The 21,340-nt window shown below is 35.2% G+C and overlaps 1 protein-coding gene across 1 annotated transcript in view; it reads right to left on the bottom strand.

The window, feature by feature from the left end:
* Positions 1–20,940, bottom strand: part of DNAJC10 (DnaJ heat shock protein family (Hsp40) member C10) — a 47,630-nt gene extending 26,690 nt beyond the window's left edge. The window contains exons 1-10 of the mRNA XM_006189145.3: positions 20,808–20,940; positions 18,893–19,242; positions 17,338–17,503; positions 15,754–15,804; positions 10,216–10,298; positions 9,834–9,965; positions 9,172–9,265; positions 7,998–8,075; positions 1,697–1,740; positions 909–1,046 (exon numbers count right to left, since the gene is read on the bottom strand). Coding sequence (XP_006189207.1) covers positions 909–1,046; positions 1,697–1,740; positions 7,998–8,075; positions 9,172–9,265; positions 9,834–9,965; positions 10,216–10,298; positions 15,754–15,804; positions 17,338–17,503; positions 18,893–19,096 — 990 coding nt within the window. The 5' untranslated portion in view covers positions 19,097–19,242; positions 20,808–20,940. The remainder of the gene's footprint in view (positions 1–908; positions 1,047–1,696; positions 1,741–7,997; positions 8,076–9,171; positions 9,266–9,833; positions 9,966–10,215; positions 10,299–15,753; positions 15,805–17,337; positions 17,504–18,892; positions 19,243–20,807) is intronic.
* Positions 20,941–21,340: the final 400 nt, after the last annotated feature.

The raw sequence follows: 21,340 nt of genomic DNA, 5'->3' as shown, positions 1-21,340 counted from the left end.
TTCATCAACTGAGATAGGGAAAATCTCTGGGTAGAGCAGATTTATGGGGAAACGTTGTGAGTACTGCTACACACATCTACATTTGAGACATCAATTAACATCCCAGGGGAGACACCAAACAGGCTGTAAAACATGCAAGTCTGGAGTGGAGGGTCTGGGCCGAAGATGAAATTGGTAAGTCGTATGCATGAAGCCATAATTATATGCACATGTAAGTAGAGATCTGAAAGACTATGTACCAAGATCTGATGATGCTTGCCCATGAATTTTGTATCATTCTTTATACATTTATATACCACATATGACTTTCTGTAATGAATATGTGTAATCTTTATCAACATCAAAAAAAGAATTAAAGTACAGAAAAAAAACTACAGGAAGTACTAGCATCTTTTATTCTTTTGGGGTCCCTAGGAGACCTACCTGGCATCCTAGTATTTGTCTCAGCTCCTTGACAACTGGCTTGACCTCAGATTCCTCATTCATAAAATTAGGGAGGTGAACTACACCAGTACATCTACTAATTGAGTTTATACTAGAATCTAACAGGGTGCTTTAAAAAATCAGACACCAGATTCCAGCTAAACCTACTGAAGATCTATATTTTAATATTAAATGTATACAAATAAATGGAAACCAATGAATACTCATTTAACCAGGATGTGGTCTATAACTTTGGGGTTTAAAAATGTAATGGTTTATGCTAGTTTAAAAATAATCCTTGTAGCTTACTTTATAAACTGAAAGATGTATCAAACACAATCCCAGAAATTAAATATTTGTTCTAAACAATTAAATGTTCCATAAACAGATGATATAAACTAGTTCATTTTTTTGCTCATGGTTTACAAAATGATGTATCTGAATGTGTGTGTATTTATACATAAAGAAATTAAAATGATTCATACCAAAATACCACTTTTCTCTTTGTTATTTAAAGTGGCTCCAGGAGGAAAATAGGCAGTGGTACTTGTTGTAATATCCAAACTTTTACAAAGGTTGTCCTGGGTGGCACAGTCCATCCATCCTACATTAACAAGACCATCCTAAAATGGAAAAAAGCAAAAAATAGGTACTGTTGTAAGTGGAAGAAAAAGTTAAAGGGATTTATATTTAGCAAAAACAGAACTTCTCTATTGTAAATTTTTTAAAAGAATACTCCCAAAATGATGCAAATTTGAAAAACATGATTAATAAATCTGATCTAATAGATATAAAAATTACACTTAACATACATAGGAAACATTTTCAAGCATACACAGAATACTAATAATCTTCATAAGTGGCAAACTCCCAACCCACAAAGGGAGCGTCACTGGTGTTAAAATGTCAGCAACACAGAGACTACTCCTTGACCATAATAACGATGAGAGCTACATAAATAAAATAACAAAACAACAAAAAATAACGTTTGGAGATTACAAAAATACTAATATATACCCCTCTGGCTAAAGAGGAGCTTATAATTAAATTACAGAATACTTAGAAGTGAATGATAACAAAAGCACCATGTTAAAATGCATTGAATACAGCTTAGAAAGAAGCTTATAGCTATAAACACATTTATTAGAAAACAAGGACGATTACAAATAAGTGAGTTAAGTGTTCAAGAAACCACCAAAGAAAATATGTGGAATCAGCTTTTAAATGTGTTTCTTAACATGGTGCTATGTCTTACAAAATAATGGATGCTTACCAACATACCACTTAACCTGAGACGTGTCTGTGAAGTCAAACAATCTAGGGAGGAAAAAAAATTATGAGGTAATTTCAGCTTTATTAAGTCTATACTTTCAGTAGCCATTCCTCCAAACTACTAAATTTATTCTAAGGAAATTAATTGGGCTGTGCTGGTAAATACTGAGACCTTTATTTACTAGGTAGACACAGAGGACAAAGTTTCATTCTTCTCCTTCCTCCTCCCCCTCCCCCCAGCTCCCACTCCTCACTCTTTTATTTCTTGCCCTTAGCTTCTCAGGATTTCTAGCTAAAGAAAAAAGAAGGAATTTTCTCTCAAGCACCTCTTTAGGATCTTATTTCTCAAATTTCTCCTATCAACAATGGACCTATCTGATAAATATATGTCTAGAATCCTTAAAATACAATACAATCTTAAAATAGCTTCTCCACTATTTTTATGAAAGTTCCATAAATATAAATGCTAGACAGATTTAGAAGAAAGTGAGACATAGCATTACAGAGCTTACAGAGATAGGTAAAATCAACCTACCTGTGGTAAAAGTAAAGTAATGTCAGAAAGTTTTAGAAGTTTTCTTTAAGTGTGGAATGGACAGAAATATGTGTATTAGGCCAAAATGAGACAAAAACCCTTCAGTGACAGTCTAAGTTTTAGGGTTATTAGGTGATTTTTGCTGCAAGGCAATACCTTACTTAAGATGGGTGAGTGGTTGATTTTTAGTTAGTTTAGCAAAGGAATACCTTTTCAACATAGCAGCATAAACAAATTGGGATTAAACATATAAAAATGAATTAATTAGGATATTTTCTAACACTGGGACCAATTTTTAACCAATCTTATTGCTTGAATACAGTTTACAGTTTGTGTAGGGTATTAGACTTTCAACTTACTGAAAATGGAAAGTTCTAAAAATGTAAAGTCATCTTTAAATATATAGTTTTATGAGGCAGATGAATCATTTTTGATATGAATAAGTATGAGGCAAAGTCAATAATTGCAAAAAAGTGATTATTTTGGGAGGGTTATATCTGTCAATGACTAGTTATTTTTTGCAAAGTGCCAAATACATTTGTGGATAGCTGACAGTATAATTTACCATTGGAATGATTAATCTGAAAAATCAGCCCATCGAACACAAACCACAAATGATACTTAAAAAAATAACATCAAAGGAGCGACCAATATGGTAGAGTAGAAGGATGCAGCGCTCATGTCCCCCAACAAACATATAAAAAATACCTCTACATGTAGAAAAATTTTCATGGAAAATTAACTGGAAAATGGCAGAGTTCCTATACAACCAATGCTGCAAGAAAGATTCCCACACAATCGGGTAGTACGGAAAAAGGCATAGGGTCAGGACCCCGACCTGAGGGATCTGAAAGGAAGAGAAGGTCTGCATGGGTAGACAGACCCTCACTGTGGGGAGCGAGTGGGTTGAGCATGCCAGTCCTGGGGTGGATTGGGCATGTCAGTCCTGGGGTCCTGCAAGGAGACAAGACCTCTTGACTGCTGGGCGAACTGCTGGGATAGACAGAAGGGCTAGAGAAGCCTAGACTGTACTCAGGAGGAGTGCACACGTGCTGGTTACCAGTAATCAGGGCGGAGAGAGCTTTGTACTGGTAGCTGCTGCCTCACTGTATTCCCCAAGTAGGGTGAACACCCTGCCCTACTCACTCCACACCACTGCTCAGCACAAGACCTGGGCCAACCATGCCCTGGGAAAAGACTTGGTCTAGCTATACAGACACAGTCTGGGGGGTCCTGGGATGTAATATGAATGAGGTGGTCACTGCCAGTACTCACTCGGGTGGTGCCACAGGAGCACCCCGCAATTTTCCTCCCAGCAGAGTGAGTGCTCTGGCTCTGCCCACTCCATACAAAGCTTAGCTCTGGATCTGGGGCAGGCAGGTCCTGAGAGAAGACGGCCACTGAGGCAGCCCAGATCTCTGGTGACAGCACAGCCACCTCAAATCTAGCAGCCATAATGCCCCAACCCCTAACCCCACCCACTCCACACCACAGCCTCGCACTAGATCTGGGATGACACAACAGGGTAAGGGACGCAACCCTGGGCTGTTTCTGAGTGGAGCCACAGATGCCTAAACAGGCAGTGCATTGGTCCTCTGGAAGCACACGGACCTCACTTGCTTCAGCAATTACTTCCTTTGAGGGCAAGGCAGCACTGAAGGGGAATGGAGCCTGATCAAGCCTGACCCTCAGGTGTCTATTCCAATAACGGGAGAGCAGACCCTGCCCCTGACAAGGTAGCAACAGCCATGGACCAAAGAGGAAGTCCTGCCTCACACACAGCATAAGTTTAGGTTCCTCCCCAAAACCAACCACACCCCCTATCAAGGTGATAATGACCAGCACACCTTGAGGAAAGATGTAGCTGGTGTCCATATCAAAATCAGCCTTCACACCAAACATGCTGTATACATGCAGTCTACACAGGGATGCTCCCACATAAAAACACCCCTTTAGGACTATAATAGACAACTGTTTCTACTAAATTCATAGAGACAGAGGAAGTTAAGTAAAATAAAAAGGCAGAGGAACTACTCCCAATTAAAAGATAAATAAAACTGACAAGCCAGGTTCATCATGAAGAGAGAGGAACCAAATAAACAAAGTGATAAATGAAAGAGGAGAAATAAATAATACCAGAGAAATATGAAAAATCGTAAGAGTACAATGAATAGTTATACGCCAACAAATTGGACAACCTAGAAGAAATGGACACGTTTTTAGAAACAGCCTGCCATGGCTAAGTCAAGAAGAAACAATTTGAACAGACTAATCACTAGAAGTGAAATAAAACCTGTAATAAAAGAACTCCCTGCAAACAAAAGTCCAGGACCGACAGCTTCACTGGAGAATTCTACCAAAAATAAAGTAGAACTTATACCTATCCTTCTCAAACTTATCCAAAAAACTTAAGGGGGAACATTCCCAAATTAATTCTACGAGGTCACCATTTCCCTGATAACAAAACTAGACAAGGACACCACAATAAAAAAAGAGGAAGTTGCAGGCCAATATCTTTCAGGAATATAGATGCAAATTTCAGCAAAATATTAACAAATTGAATCCAACAATAGATAAAAAGGATCATAAACTACGATAAAGGTGAACTCACTTCAGGATCACAGGGATAGTTCCACATATGCAAATCAATCCATGGGATACACCACATTAACAAAAGACAAAAGCCACATGATCACAGAATCATCTCAACAGATGCAGAAAAAGCATTAGACAAAATTCAACATCCATTCACGATAAAAACTCTCACCAAAGTGGGTGCAGAGGGAACATATCTCAACATAATGAATGTCATTTACAGCAAATCCACAACCAGCATAATACTCAATGGTGAAAAGCTGAAAGCCTTCCCTCTAAATTCAAGAACAAGGATGCCCATTCAGGCCACTTCTACTCAAAAAAGTACTAGAAGTACTGGACTCAGCAATCAGACAAGAAAAAGAAGTAAAAGTTCTCCAAACTGGAAGGGAAGAAGTAAAACCGTCACTCTTTGCATATAATCTATACAGAGCCCTAAAGTCTTCACCCCAAAAGTACTAGAACTAATGAAAGAATTCTGCAAGGTAGCAGGCAACAAGATTAATATACAGAAATCTGTTGTGTTTCTATACACTAAAAATGAAACATCAAAAAAAAAAAAATCCTATTTAAAATCATGTCAATAAAATAAAATACTTAGGAATAAATATAACCAAGGAGGTAAAATACCTACATGCTGAAAACTATAAAATACTGGTAAAGGAAACTGAAGATGATTCAAAGAAATGCAAAGATATCTATCTCTTGCTCTTAGATGGGAAAAATTACCATTGTTAAAATGGGCATATTACCCAAAGTAATCTACAGATTAAACACAATCCCTATCAAAATACCCATGACATTTTCCACAGAATTATAACAAATAATCCAAATTTATATAAAAACCCCAAAAAACACAAAACTGTCAAAGCACTCCTGAGGAAAAACAACAAAGCTGGTCGTATAACTCTCCCAGACTTCAAACTATACTACAAAGCTTCAGTAATCAAAACAGCATGGTACTGGTACAAAAACAGACATAGATCAACGGAACAGAGCAGAGAACACAGAAATAAACCCATACACCTATGGTCAATTAACCTACGACAAAGAAGGCAACAACTGTTAAAAAAAAAAAAAAAAAAAAAAAAAGGTCTCTTCAGTAAGTGGTGTTGGGAAAGCTGGACAGCAATATGTAAACCAATGAAATTAGAACACTCCCTTCACACCATATACAAAAATAGATTTTAAAATGGTTTAAAAACTTAAATATAAGACATGATACCATAAAACTCCTAGAGAGAACATAGGCAAAACATCCTCAGGCAAAAATCACGCAATATTTTCTCAGAACTGTCTCCCAAGGCAAAAGAAATAAAAGCAAAAATAAATATGGCCTTATCAAACTTAGTGTCTTTTGCACAGCAAAGGAAACTATCAACAAAACGAAAAGACAACCTGCAGAACAGGAGAAAATATTTGCAAACGATGAGACTGACAAGGGGTTAATATCCAAAATACATAAACAGCTCATATGACCCAGTAACATAAAAAACCAAACAACTCAATCAAAAATGGATAGAAGACCTAAACAAACATCTTTCCTAAAAAGTCATACAGATGGCCAACAGAAACAGATGTTCCATAGTGCTAATTATTAGAGAAATGCAAATCAAGACAAAAATGAGGTATCACCTCACACTGGTCACATGGCTATCAAAAAGTCTGTAAGTAGTAAATGCTGGAGAGGGTGTGCTGAAAAGGGAACACTATTGGTGGGCGTGTAAACTGGTGCAGCCACTATGCCACTATGGAAAACAGTATGGAGGTTCCTCAAAACCTAAAACTAGAGCTATCATATGATCCAGCAATTCCACTCCTGGGGTATATCTGGAAAAGATGAAAACTTTCATTTGCAAAGATATATGTATCCCAATGTTTACAGCAGCACTATTTACAAAAGCCAAGATATAGAAACACCCCCAAATGCCCACCAACAGACAATGGGCTTAAGAAGATGTAGTACATATATATACATATACACAATGGAATATTACTCAGCCATAAAATATAATGCAATATTGACATTAGCAACAATGTGGGTGAACCCAGAGAATACTAAGTGAAGTAACTCAGAGAAAGACAAACATTAAATGATAACACTTATAGGTGGAATCTAATAAAATAATACAAATGTCTATACAAAACAGAAACGAACTCAACGGCACATAAAACAAACTTATGATTACCAAAGGGAAAAGGGAGGAAGGAAGGATGAATTAAGAGTATGGAATTAACGGGGGGTGGAGGGTGGGAAGGGATAGACTGGGATTTCAAAATTGTAGAATAGACTACACTGTATAGCACAGGGAAATATACACAAAATGTTATGATAACTCACAGAGAAAAAAATGTGACAATGAGTGTGTATATGTCCATGAATAACTGAAAAATTGTGCTGAACACTGGAATTTGACACAACATTGTAAAATGATTATAAATCAATAAAAGTTAAAAAAAAAAGAGTATGGAATTAACAAATATAAACTACTATACAAAAAATAGGTAAGCAACAAGAATTTACTGTATATCATAGAGAATTATACCCAATATCTTTTAATAACCTATAATGGAATATAATCCACAAAAAACAAGAAAACAAACTGAATCACTATGCTGTATGCCTGAAACTAACAATATTGTAAATCAGCTATACTTCAAAAAAATTTAACAATTTTATAACCTGTTACATGTAAAATAATTTAAAAGGTAAATATTCATTAAATAAAAATTGTAACTCTGGGTATAAACTGTATTTGAAGTACTGAATAATCAATTATAGTAGCATACTTAAGACTGTCACCTAATCTAAGGGTACATAATTCCATTTATAAGATTAGTAACTTCTGGGGATCTAATGTACAGTATACAGTGATTACAATGAACAATATTGTATTAAATACTTGAAAGTTGCTCAAAGAGTAGATCTTAAATGTCCTCACCATAAAAAAGAAATGGTAATTATGGGACAGGATGCAGGTGTTAGCTAATACTATGGTGGTAATCATTTTGGAACATATGAGTGTATCAAAATCAACACGTTTTATACTGTGAAGTTATACAACGTTCTATGTCAACCATATCTCAATAAAGCTAGGAAAAAAGATTAAAATTAAAATTAAAAATTAAATGTCATAGTCCCTTCATATAATAAAATAAAGAAAAATGTTACCTCCTCCTGTGGAACAAAAAGTGATCAGCCAGCCAACACCAGCAGCAAATGCAGTTTGTATGGAGTTAACAAAATTTCCTTAAGAGAATATAAAGCAAATTTCTGATCACTGAGTACTCATAATGAAAACTGTTTTCTAAATGGTTGTTCCCTTCTAATCTCATTTCCCCATCCACTCTGAGTGGTTTTCAGCATTTTCTAAAAATCCTCTTGAGATGTCAAATTCCTTCACTATTTTTTCCATCACGTAAAATCTAAATTCATTGTTTCATTAAGAAAGAAAGAAACTCAAATTGGCAATTAAGGTCCCTTGTGACCTGAGCTTTGTTTACCCATTCAGCCAGCTATATTCGTCCCCATGCCACTCCAGCCCTTACCCATCTTTTTGTTAGATTCATGAAATATTGCCAGTTTCCCAAATACAGTGGCCTTTTAAGGATTCCTTTTTCACCTTCAAGACAGATTGGATCTGACCTCATTCAAGGACTTCCTAACTCTTCCTCTTCCCCACCTGAGTTCTTTCATAGCATTCATGCTTCCCTAAACCTACCTCTATCATAATAGTTACTACCTTGCATTTTAATGGTTTACTAATATCTTCCTTACTAAAACAATGGGGGTCCCTGAAGGCAGGGATTATATACTTTATTAGTGCAGCTCTGGTATTTGACATAGTTTCAGAGACATAACTGATACTCAATGAATGATATGAGCATTTCTTTAGAGGTAACTACTATCATTTCATGGGTAGTACAGGGTAATAAAATAACCCATCTAAAGTAACTTGATGAATTAAAAGCCTAAGACTGGAAGTGTTTTTAAACTTCAAAATTAAACTGAATAGGCATGAATTTACTGCCTGATACAGTATACTTATGAACGCAATAAAACAGTTTATTAAATATTTAGTTGAACTTTGAAAGTTGCCTTTTCACCTAGCCCCATCTCATAAAATCTTAATTGTTTTAGTTTCTGTATAAATGTAGTTTATTTATTAAATGCCTACTATTACGTCGAGTTCAGAACAAATGATACAATTCCCTTTAAGAAAGCATGGAAAAGACATTTTAAAATTTCAATATTATGACCAAAACATTAATACTGCCACTGAGAAACTTAAAATACCAATTCAAAGTATCCTTGAAAATTGAGCAAAGTATGAAAATAAAATTACCTGTCCATAATTCTGTCACTGTGCTTCTAACATGCTGCATGGCGAAATTCACTAAACTTTCCTTTGATCTGTCACCATGGTATTTCACTGCAGCCTAGTTTTTTATTTACAAAAAGAGAAACATCCTTTACATTTTCTTTTCAAAACTCATACCAAATACCTTTAATTCTACCTCATTTTGAATAAGTAAGATCTGTCTATAAACAGTGTATTTCTAAATGATATGCTGAGAATCTTGATTTTATAGATTACATGGCAGACATTTGAATAATACTGTTTATAATAGTTTGTTTGTTTTACCACTTAACACTAGGGAAAAAAGGGAAATCAGAACTTTATAGTCAATGAGAGAAAATACCTGTAAATACTTTGTGAATTATAAAGTACCATATGCATATTGGTTACATTATATTAAGATGGAAATTGAAACTGGCAAACATTTAATTTTGAAATAGAACAAAGTCAAAGCAATGGCATCAAAGTATTCACAACACAATCAAAAATTTATTTTAGGTGCCATCTGACTACAGCATAGTAGTCTTAAAAATCAAATAAGACTTAAAAATCAAAATACTGTAAAATCCACACATATTCAGATTTTCTCTAGTATTTCGATGTTATAATTTCCACAAATTTAAAAAAATGCAAATTTAAACTCTTACCATTCCAGCCCTAAAAATGAAGAGGCTGGGATAACTGTTGACTCCTTTCATCCGGCAAAGCATTCTATCATCGCCACAGTTAACCGCTCCAATTCGAAGTAATCCATCCACTTCTTTAGCAAAGTCTCTCCACTATGAGAAAAAAAAAAGTATTTCTCAGATAAGATCATTTATCTTTCCTTGAACATTCTTCAAGCTCTACATTCTTAAAGGAGAGTATTTCTAGCACATAAAACCATATACATGTGAAAAAATGATTATTTCTGATAGTTATAATTACATTAGTAGAAAAAGTCCTAACAGTAAAAAAAAAAAAACACTCAAATAACAGAGCAACTGTAAATAATAAAACTTTAATAATCAGGATATAAAAAATACGTACTGTGGGAGCTAAGTCATGGCAGTGTGAACATCCTGGGGAGTAAAAGTTCACAAACCACAGCTCTCCAGAATTAACAGCAGCATCTACAAGCACATGAAACCAAAACAACTTAGAACTATTTACTAAAGGTTTGTGCATATTTTAGTTAAAAATTTTCATTGAGATCAGAATGAAACAAAAGTCATGTATCTCTCACACTGCCTGTTATTTTCTGTACAATTTTTTCTGTAAGAGGAAAACACTATTTCAACTGTCAAACTAACAATACCTTTTTTATTAACTCTTCCAAGCCCTACCTGCATAAGAAGCAGACTTGAACTACATGATCGAAGTCATCATGAAGCTGTAAAAAGAAAGAAGCTACACAAGGAAGCAACAGCTGAATCTATGAGAATTTCAATGAGAGAAATGAAGAGGAACAGTGAGAGACACGGAGATCTAATCATTTTTTCCATCTGCAGCACAGGTTAAACATGTGGTCAATCAATTCTGACAGCTAATCCAGATTCTGACAGAATGAAGTAAGAGACCTACACAACACCTACCGGAATAGGAAATGTGTAACGTTTGCCCTTCATGGACATTTACCTTGGTAAATTGTGTTATTTGAAGTATTAGATCAGGTTTTTAACAATTCAAAACATGAATACATATTCGCTAAAATAATAGATCTGAACACCACATAATGTGTACCCAACCATACATTATACATTATAAGCTATAAGATGATCTGATACAAGTAAACAAAATTTATTCATTAAAAAATTTTATCATTGTAAGGATGTGCTCTCAAATTCAAGATAAAAAGGTAAAGACAATTTGCTTTTGGTTAAAGAGTTTCCATGTAATTCCATATCAAAATCAGTTCTCAGTTAATTTTTAAAGAAAATTTTCATAAGTTACAGCAAATTATAGGAAGACATCAAAATATGCACACCATTCTAGATATATGTAATTATTCTGGTTAATTAGTAACATATGCAGGCCTCAATGTTCACCTAGATTTCAATTACAAGGCACACAGATCTATGGGAAAAAGTTAATCCATACATTACAGGCAACATGTATACATTAGGATTTTATCAACTGTTCTTTGGCAACCTTAGAAAGTCTTGACAAATAGACTACTCTATCCAGGTTGTCAAAATAATTGTCATGTTGACTTAGACCATCAACTGAATTTAGGTAAAATCTTGTATGTTCTCTGCCCCTTTCTCTCTTCTCCTTCTGAGTCCCAATAATGCCAATGTTAGTACACCTGATGTTGTCTCACAGGTCTTTTAAGTTGTCCTCATTTCTTTTTATTCTCTTTTCTTTTTCCTGTTCGGCTTCAGTGATTATCACTACTCTCTCTTCCAGCTCCCTGGTTCATTCCTCTGTACCATCTAATCCATTCTTGATTACTTCTAGTGTATTTTTCATTTCACTTACTGTATTCTTCATCTTTTTGGTTCTTCTTTCTAACTTTTTGTTTTAAAAACTTCTTAGTTTACTCTGTTCGTTATTTCTAGAGTTCTCTAAACATATTTACGATATAGTTAAAGGGATGAAAGGAAAAAACCTACAACCAATAATATTCTACCTGGCAATTTAGAGTTTAAGGATCTGAAGATCAAAAGTTTTACAGAGAAGCGAGAGCTAAAAGAGTTCATCACCATGAAACCAGCTTTACAAAAAATGTTACAGAAACTTACATATGAAAAAGAAAAGACCACAGCTAGAAACATGAAAATTATGGAAGGAGACAAACATACAGTAAAGGTAGTAAATCAGCCATATATAAAGCTAGTAGGAAGGTTAAAAGACAAAAGTAGTAAGATCAACTATAACCACAATAACCAATTATGGGATATACAAAACAAGAAGATATAAACTACGTCAAAAACAGTAAATGTGGTGGGGGATAAAAATGCAGGGTTGTTAAAATGTGTCTGAACTTAAGACATCAGCAACTTAAAATAATCACACACACATATAGATTGCTATGTACAGTGTGGAGAGCAGAGTCAGTAACTGTAATATCTTTGTATGGTGACCTACCATAACTAGAATTATTGTGGTGATCATTTAAGATGTATAGAAACACCAAATTATTATGTTGTGTAACTGGAACTGACATAGTGTTGTAGGTTAATTACACTTCGAAAACAAACTCAGAAAAATACATCAGATTTGTGGCTACCAGAGGCAGGAGCTGGAGGGAAGGGTAATCGAATGAAGGCAGTCAAAAGGTACAAGCTTCCAGTTAAAAGACAAGTAAGTACTAAGGATGTAATGCACAACATAATAAATATAATCAAGACTGCTGTATTTTACATACGAAAGTTGTTAAGGGCAAATCCTGAGAGTTCTCATCACAAAAGAAAAAGTTTTTCTATTTAATTTTATATCTTTATGAGATGACGGATGTTAACTAAACTTACTGTGATAATCACTTCATGATGTAAGTCAAATCATTATGCTGTGCACCTTAAATTTATACAGTGCTGTATGTGAATTATATCTCAATAAAACTGGAGGGGAAAAATGATGTACAATAAATATGAATGGCATTTAGTGTGACGCAAAACCTTGTGTAAATGAAAAAGTCTCCCACCTTGGTACTTCGTGTTCACAGAGTACTTCTAAACTATTTGCCCAGTTCCCACTATTGTTGAATAATAAGAATAAGGTTAAAATATTTTTAATACTGTATTATCAAAGCTCAATGTGGGTGTTTTTGCACAACCCAGTGACCCAGAACAGAACAAGTACAACTTAAAATGCAATTTTCAGCGTCTAAACTACACAACTACAGCTAACGCCTGTCTGTTAGTATCTATGCAACTACAGCTAATAGACTGTTAGCCTAGAAAAATGTAAAAGGAAGAGGTACTTTGAGTTCCTCTTTAACTTCTTGAGCTTATCTTCAAAAGGATGCCTGTATTGTGTGGGTACTATTCAGAATGACTAGTGTAGGAGAGATGTTCTCTGCTTTTGCAGATATGATCTAGAACCTGTTTATAATAACCAATGTAATACTTTCCTGTCACATATAAAAAGATAACATGCATCATGTTTAATGGGAAGGATGAGAACATTTTTAAAACTTTCAGAGTCAAGTTTACTAATCACATTTTCTCTTCTGTTCTAGTTGAACAGTCTAGAGTTCCACTCCTGATAAAAATGAAATATGTAATTTGGATTAACTCTTTCATTACAACTGCAGCAGACCTGGACAAAATACAAAAGACTTCTGTTGAAAGCATCAGTTACCAATACAGTGAAGAATTAAGGGGTCCAGGAATGGGAGGAAGTAGAAATCAGAGGGCCAGTTTACCACCTCTAGAACACGGAGCTGATGAGTGAGCAACTGAGCAGAGCTCTTAACAGATTCATGAGACTAGAGGGATGAAAACAGAGCGCTTAGGGTATAAGTAAGAAAGGATCCTGTAAATAAAGATGAACTGGAAAGAGATCAGTCCTATCTAAGTCCAAAGCTCAGCTTTTAACCTCTTTGGATAAAGCTGATCTGAGATCATTAGTGACTCTAGTCCGAAGAAAACATAATTCCTCTCTGGAGGAAGAGAACACACATAACTTAAAAATAACTCCATAATTACTTATATAATTCGTTACACAAAAGACAAGATCAACTAACAAACTACTAGTAATAAAGAGACCCACAATCAAGTTAGGCTAATGTGATATTTACATAAGCACAAATTGATACTGCTATCCAACCTTGTCATCTTCCTGTGGCTTCTTCAACTAAAACTGCAGGATTAGCTTGTCTAAGACTAGGACTACATATGGTAGTATTAGAGCTCAGAAGGAATAGTGGCAACTCTGCACCAAACCTATCAATGTTAGTTATTTTTGAAAAATTGTCTCTAACGTTTTGTGGCTACAATTTATTCTTAACTACTATCTGGGGTTCTATATGAACTATCAGCAGTTCTTAACCTTTTCTCTATAGTGACAAATCTGAAAAAGTTTGAACCCATGTGCAATGCAACCATCAAGAAAGTCTTTAATTTTGGGTGGATTCATGCACTAGTCAGCTTGCAAGTTTTGCTCAGTTCCTCCAATTCTATCTCTAATTTCAAAGTTTTCTGCCCCACCGGACCACAAAATACTTACTGATAGTCTAACACATGAGAGACAATAACCACAGGAAAAGTAGTAAGTTCACATAAACACATGCCAAAAAATTATGATTTTGCCAGCTTGAAACATGGGTTATCAGTTCTGTCTACCAACAATATAAATGAATCGAATTTTCTGCCATTTCCTTTGGAGGAAAAATATTCATTTTTTGGGGAATTTGTTCAAGTGTTCACTGCAAGACTTCTAACAAAGTAATGAACTACACAGCTACTTTGTAGGCCTAAATTCACCAACATGATGTAGAAAATAAGAATGACACAATTCTTGCTAAGAAGGAACTGTACATAATCAGTGACTGTAATACATTGTTTATGATAATACAAGAAATTATATGCATGCATTTTACAGCTAGTATGCTATTACAGTTTTCTAAATTAACTGTAACACAGCAAAATAAAACAAATTTGATTTGAGGTAAAAATATTGGTTTGAGGCAGAAAAAAATATTTTATTATACACACACAAGTTTGAAAATATAAGAATCTAATTCAACATTTAAGGTTTTCTAAAATGCAATACAAAGTGCGGTAGAGCTAAATTTTTATATCCATTTTCACACAAATCATAGGTCAAATTAAATCTGCTGCCAAAATAACTATATACTTATTCAAAACACTGAAATACAAAAGTTCGAAACCAGAAGTATTTTTGCAAGTTTGCAGCAAGCTCACCTGGTATACAAACCTGTCCTGAACTGGTATGGGCTATGTATTATTTTTACTTTTTTATGCATTTCACTGTGTAATATTATGTTAAAATTTTTTTTAATTTAAAGATATTTTAATATATGTTTTTAAAAACAGTATACTGCCCTACATTCTGATAAGAACTTTATTTTTATCAGTGCTGATTTTTTATTTTCTCATACAGCTTCTATCCTCTATGCATCTTTGTGTACACATTTTGTAAAATTTATATTATACTGCATATACAATTTTGTATTAGGTTTTTTTTTTCACTTAACATACTCTTAAATGTAAACACTTTTTAATAATCTGGAAAAATGCAGAAAAAGAACAGGTATTGTTTCATTATTAATTCAAATCTGTCAGAAACACACATGTATGGAATGTTGAGGATGTTGCTTAGTACTTCTAAGGTTTCTTTTCTTCATCTGTGAAATGAGAAAAATAATTGTAGCTAATGCACAGGAAGGTCATAAAAGTTCATTAAGATAACAGAAGGAAAGTTGATGATGATACTAAAAGAAACTATGTGAAAATCTTAACTAACACTGTAGAATGTTATTTAATGTTCAAGATATACCATATTCCCTTGCTAACATTCAAAAAAATTTCTAAATTCTAAATATATTTGTCCTCAAGAATTTTAGTTAAGAAATTGGTCTTGAACTATGATTTTAGAAAAATCATATGTCCACAAACTTACCAAATTCTCTTCTATCCAATGTTATGATTTCAGGATCATCATCATAAATACCTAATTTTAAAAGTACATGAAAGTATAAAATTAAAACTTCATTATAAAAATAAATCATCACATAAAAATGTTACTTTTGTTTCATTCATCAAAAAATAGATTACTATACTAAATCTCAATGTTTAAGAATATGCAACAAACTAAGAGAAAAGCAAAGAGTAAACAATACCATTGGTGATACATTTAAAGAGTGATCAAAAGATACTAGTTTCTTGATATGGATTGTCACAGGGGTGTGTGTTGCAGGGTTCCTATTATAGTCATGTAATTTCTTCTCCATAGGAAATTTCTATTATATGTTTTTAAAAAAAATTTTCATTTTGAAATAGTTATAGACTTAAAGGAAGTTGTAAAAGTAGTTCAAACTCCCATTTACCTTTCTCCCAGCTTCCCTTAATGGTGACATGCTATGTAATTTTAATACAATAGCCAAACCAGGAACTTGGTACTGGTACATTACTGTTAACTAGATTACAGACCTCATTCACTTTTAGATTGCATGTTTTTTTAAATATGAGGTATTATTTAAAAATATTTATTGCTAAAGGTCTTATATAATTAGAATATTTGCAAAAGTAAGGGCAAACTGAAGTAAATACAAATTTTATTTATAATAATTAACACTAATGTGAAAAAGTTTCTCATTATATAAAATATTTAAATATTAGTGATGGATATATACCAGGCGTCAGTAACTATTTTAGGTTTTATGGGACACATGGTTTCTGTCACAACTACTCAACTCTGCCCATTAAGTGTAAAGGACAATACTAGTTAAATGAGCACAACTGCATTCCAATAAAACTTTATTTACAAAAGCAGGTGGCAGGCCAGACTGTCTGTGAAAGTAGATTGCTGACACCTGTTACAAACTATCACGCTATAGTGAATATACCTGAAAATACTATTTTGAAAAGAAAGTCAGCCTTGAGAAACAAATATTCCAACTATAATAAAAAAAATTTTATTTAGTCTAATATGTATAAAAGCATACTTCAGGCTTACCCTCCATTTGAGGCTAATTAATGACCAAGAAAACTACCGCATATCTGAATGCTCCCTCTTGCCTTAATATCTGTTTACTTTTCCCCTTCCTTGATTTATTTAACTTGCTCACTCTCTCTGCTCTTGCCTCTCTCATTCCTGTCAACACCTTAAACCATTATTAACATTACTAATTAAGAAGGATGGCATTTCTACTGAAGTGACCACTATTAAAGGAAACTTTAGTCTTTCTTAGAAAATATGGTGCTCTAGAAATATGAAAAGGCTTCAACATTTAACTTCTAATGCAAATATTTTTAAAATTAATTGCAACCCTTACTTTAAAAGTATTTAACAAGATTATGACTGAAACATCTTCAAACCTATACAGATAGTATCTACATACTACTTGACTTTCCTTTTGAATTCCACTCCCATGTTATTGAAGAGTCAAGGTAATGCATCCTAACTTCCTAAGTGGTGAAACAAAACTTTCTAAATTTACTCAAATAAACAAGAATTTCATAAGGAATTTCATTATCATCTTACCAAAATCATAACGATAGTAATTCCAGCTTTCATACTGGCCTCCTTCTTGATTATCTGCAAGTCCTTTTTCTCCATATTTGTCGTACTTTTTCCGCAGATCTTCATCTTTGAGTACTTCATATGCTCTATTTATTTTTAAAAAATCACTATGTGCATTTGGGTTATTCTATTAAAAAATATTAATATAATATTTGTTTCAGATACACAATCAAATCTCTACAGAACCTATGTTGATGTAATTTAGTCCTGAGAGTTCTGTGAGATTAGATACTAGGATAAGTGGGAGCAGTACAATTATGATACGGGTGATCATGGACCGAAATAAAAAAGTTATTTTTAAAGAACTACAATTTTAAAAAATAAGAAAAGTAACAGAGAAAGGAGAATTGATGCCTCAAAAGGTTGACAGATGTGGTCATAAAATATGTCATTCCTTCTAAGAAATGCAACTGAGAAAAAAACTAATGAACCCCTGGAAAGCCTTAATATTGTAAATAGTATGTTACCCCTAAGACAATCACAATGAAATTTGTGAGTTATTTTATTTGAGGTTAATATTCAACATATTAACTAAGAAAAAGCATGTAATCCAATCTATCAGATAATTAAATAAGAACTAGTATCAGAATAACCACTCAACATAGGATTGATGTCTGTTACTGTTTCACAAAATTGTTTTTTGAATAATGCTTTCACCTAAATAATACTTAGTTGTAGGTGGTCTACTATCTTCCATATAGAAACTTAAAGAAATGATATTTTTAAATTTTAAATAAAAATCGTAAATACAATAGAATGTACATCTCAAGAAAAAATTACCAATTAACAAGTTTTAGAGAAATGTTGATTCTACTGCTCAGCTTTATGCAGCTGAAATCAAATAATCCTATTTAAAACTCTATCTAGAAAATTATAACAATCATACCTTTTTCTTTGATGAATATCTAATTTCACTGAGAAAAAATGAAGTAAAGTATAAAAATACCTTAAGATAAAAGCTAATTTAGTTTTGAAAGATTACATAATTGGGTACACAATCAAATATTTATGATTGCAATTAACTGGACTTGGCTGCTCAAGTTTTAATTCACAGTACTTTTGACTCTGGTCTTGGACTTGCACATGGGGGAAAATAGTGAAAGTCGAAGCATGCTATTATTAGCTATTACTATTTTTAGGACAACATACCCTCTAAGTCCTAAGGAAACAATATTTCTGTTACTGCTCTAAAATACTTGATTTTAACCTACTTTACTAAGAAAACTACTTCAGTTACTTCTGTTTTGAGATTAACATCTGTAAGAGAGCTGCTGGAAATTAGTTTTCAAACTAAGAGGGAAACTGCATTTTTGGTATAGACATTCCTTACACTATTCTAAACTTAGAACATTTTGCTTCTTTTATTTTTTTGGCTGTTTTCAGTATAGAAGATGAATTACGATTTTTGACATGTGATTGTTCTTAAGCATTTTGAGCACTTATTTATAATAATTTAAATACATATTAAAACCTTCTAAAACACATTAGATATTTTTAAAAAGAAAATTTTACCTACCGGGTTTTTATCAGGATGTAGCTTCAAAGCCAATTTCTTGAAAGCTTGTCTTATTTCTCTACTGCTTGCAGTTTTGGATACTCCGAGTAAACTGTAAAAATCTTGATCTGTACCCACTAAAACAGCCATATATAGTATTAGAAAACAGAGAACGACCCTTTTCAAGTCTCTGACATAGTCATCTTTATTTAACCAGACCCTCATTGTCTTTTTTGTCCAAGTTTTGATTTAAGTGAACATTAAGGTAATGCCGCTGGTTCCAGTTGATGTAATATGCAAGTTTGAGAACTTCTGTCCACATTACTCTAAAGGTTAATCAGGCATCACAAATTGTCTCCCAAAACGTTAATCTAAAGAGAAAAAAATCGGGTAGTTACTCCCAAAACGTTAATCTAAAGAGAAAAAAATTGGGTAGTTAAAATATCTTAATTAAAAAACAAACCCATGAGTAACACTATTTACTAAGTAACACTGCCAGCAATACAATCTCCAGTAAATGGCAAATCAGGGTGAATGCCCCAGGCTGTTCTTTGGGGGATCCCCTTCATTACTTCCATATCCAGGTAGCCAGATTCGTGAGATCACTGAAGACAGTAAATAAAGGTAAAAAGTAGCTAGTGCGGTTACAGCTAGCTAGAACACTTTACAAACAAATGCTGCAATTTGCTCCGATCAGCACCCAGAACACAAGGGGTTGAAGAGGAGTGACTTCCTTCCTTTTTCTATCCAGCTTAAGCATGGCCCTTTTGATCAGCTTCCTTTTCGGCTATTTCTTCGCCCCTTTAAGGCTAGCAGTTTTCATTTCAATCAAATTTCACTTGTAGGAAATGTCCTTTGGCGGGGACTAGAAAGCACGAGATCCTTTCAAAGGGTCTGTATTTTTCATACAATCGGTCGAAGAACGGTAATGAATTTATATCATTGTAATAGACAACTTATATAGTAGGCCGTTTTCCCCCTGGGTTTTCTCAGAATGTGCTTATATTACATCCAAGTAGATATTTTATATACCTAGCAGAGTAACAATGTTAACACTGTAATTCTATTGCAAAGTTTAGTCTGGTATAAAAAGAAAAAGAAACAGAAAAGGAGAAGAGGAATTAGTTATTTAGGCATGTTCACCTGTGTAGGGTAAAAATAAAATCATCAGATTACATGTAAAAAACTTAAATACTTTGGTTCCAAAGAGTAACACTCTGAAAAATGTAACCTTCCTAGCATCCTCAGTTCCTCCCTTCTTCATTTACTCCTAAACGTCTGCTTTTAAAAATTTTCTCCCTACCTGCAAAAGGTTTTTGGTTCATTTCTAATTCCTTTTCTCGCCAGCAAACCAAACCAAACCAAAACCCCCCATTTTTTGGTAAAACATAGTGGAGATTAATAAATGTCCAGAAAATGACTAGAAAAAAATAGAGAACATATTCTCAAACACAAGTGCTGCTTGTTCTTGCCTAGCGGAGGTTCTCGGTCAGCGTGGGCGTGCCTGACTTGCTCTGCCCCCCCTTCGAGCACAGGTGGAAGCTGCAGGTAAATGCAACGCTAACTCACTGCCGCCACCACTCCAGAAAGGGTTGCGGGGAGAACGGGAAAGATGGAGACATTGAGAGAAACAAGACTGTCAAGTGTTGCTGGTGTGTGAAATCTCAGGCCGGACTAAGGGAGAAAGAAACCTGGATGGATAACCGAGGCTAAAGTGAGAAAATGGAGCAAAAAGCGGGGAACCGCTGGGCGGAGGAAGGGTGGTATTGGTACCGGAGAAGAAAGACTGGGAGCGAGAACACAATAAGCGACCTGCAAGAGAGAGAACAAATTCCGGCGCACCGGCATTTCGCCCCCACGCCCCCACCCCGCATCTTCCCAGAGGGCCCAAGCGCCGCCGGCACTCTCAGAGCCTCGGCCCCCGGCCTATGCCCACCTCGGCGTCGCGGGGTCGCCTCCTGCAGCTACTTCCCCATCCTCAATCCCTGGCGGCGGACCCCACTCGGCCTAGCGCAAGCTGTGCCTGCGAGAGGGAAGCGCGCACTCTTTAAACGCTGCCCCGCCGCATCCGGGACTGGTGAGGTCCAGCCGCACCGCCGGGTTGCGAGAGCGGCCGGCTCCGGTCTGCTCCTCGCGCGCCGGTCTCCTAGGCGAGGCAGGGCGGGGCCTGGCGCGGGGCATTGTGGGAAAGGCGTGGACGACGCGGCTTGGAAGGACTCGCCGCAAGCCTTGCGGGCGCGGCGGGGTGGGGAGGGCGGTGTAAATTTAGGTTGACGTGGCCTTCTGCGCGGAATCCGGCTCCGGCTCCGGCTCCGGCTCCAACCCGGAGCTGAAGGACACGCTGTGCCCGAGAAGCCTGCGCCCCCGCACCAGTGCAGCTGGTGCACGCGGCAGGCCGGATGCAGGACCACGAAGCCCGCCCCTTCCTGCTCCCGTTGCTGTGGTGACGGGACCCCCCCTTCCTTCCCG

The sequence above is a fragment of the Camelus ferus genome, chromosome 5 (genome assembly GCF_009834535.1).
Source record: "Camelus ferus isolate YT-003-E chromosome 5, BCGSAC_Cfer_1.0, whole genome shotgun sequence".
NCBI classification, from domain to species: domain Eukaryota; kingdom Metazoa; phylum Chordata; class Mammalia; order Artiodactyla; family Camelidae; genus Camelus; species Camelus ferus.
This window is presented reverse-complemented; position numbering and strand designations above follow the sequence as displayed.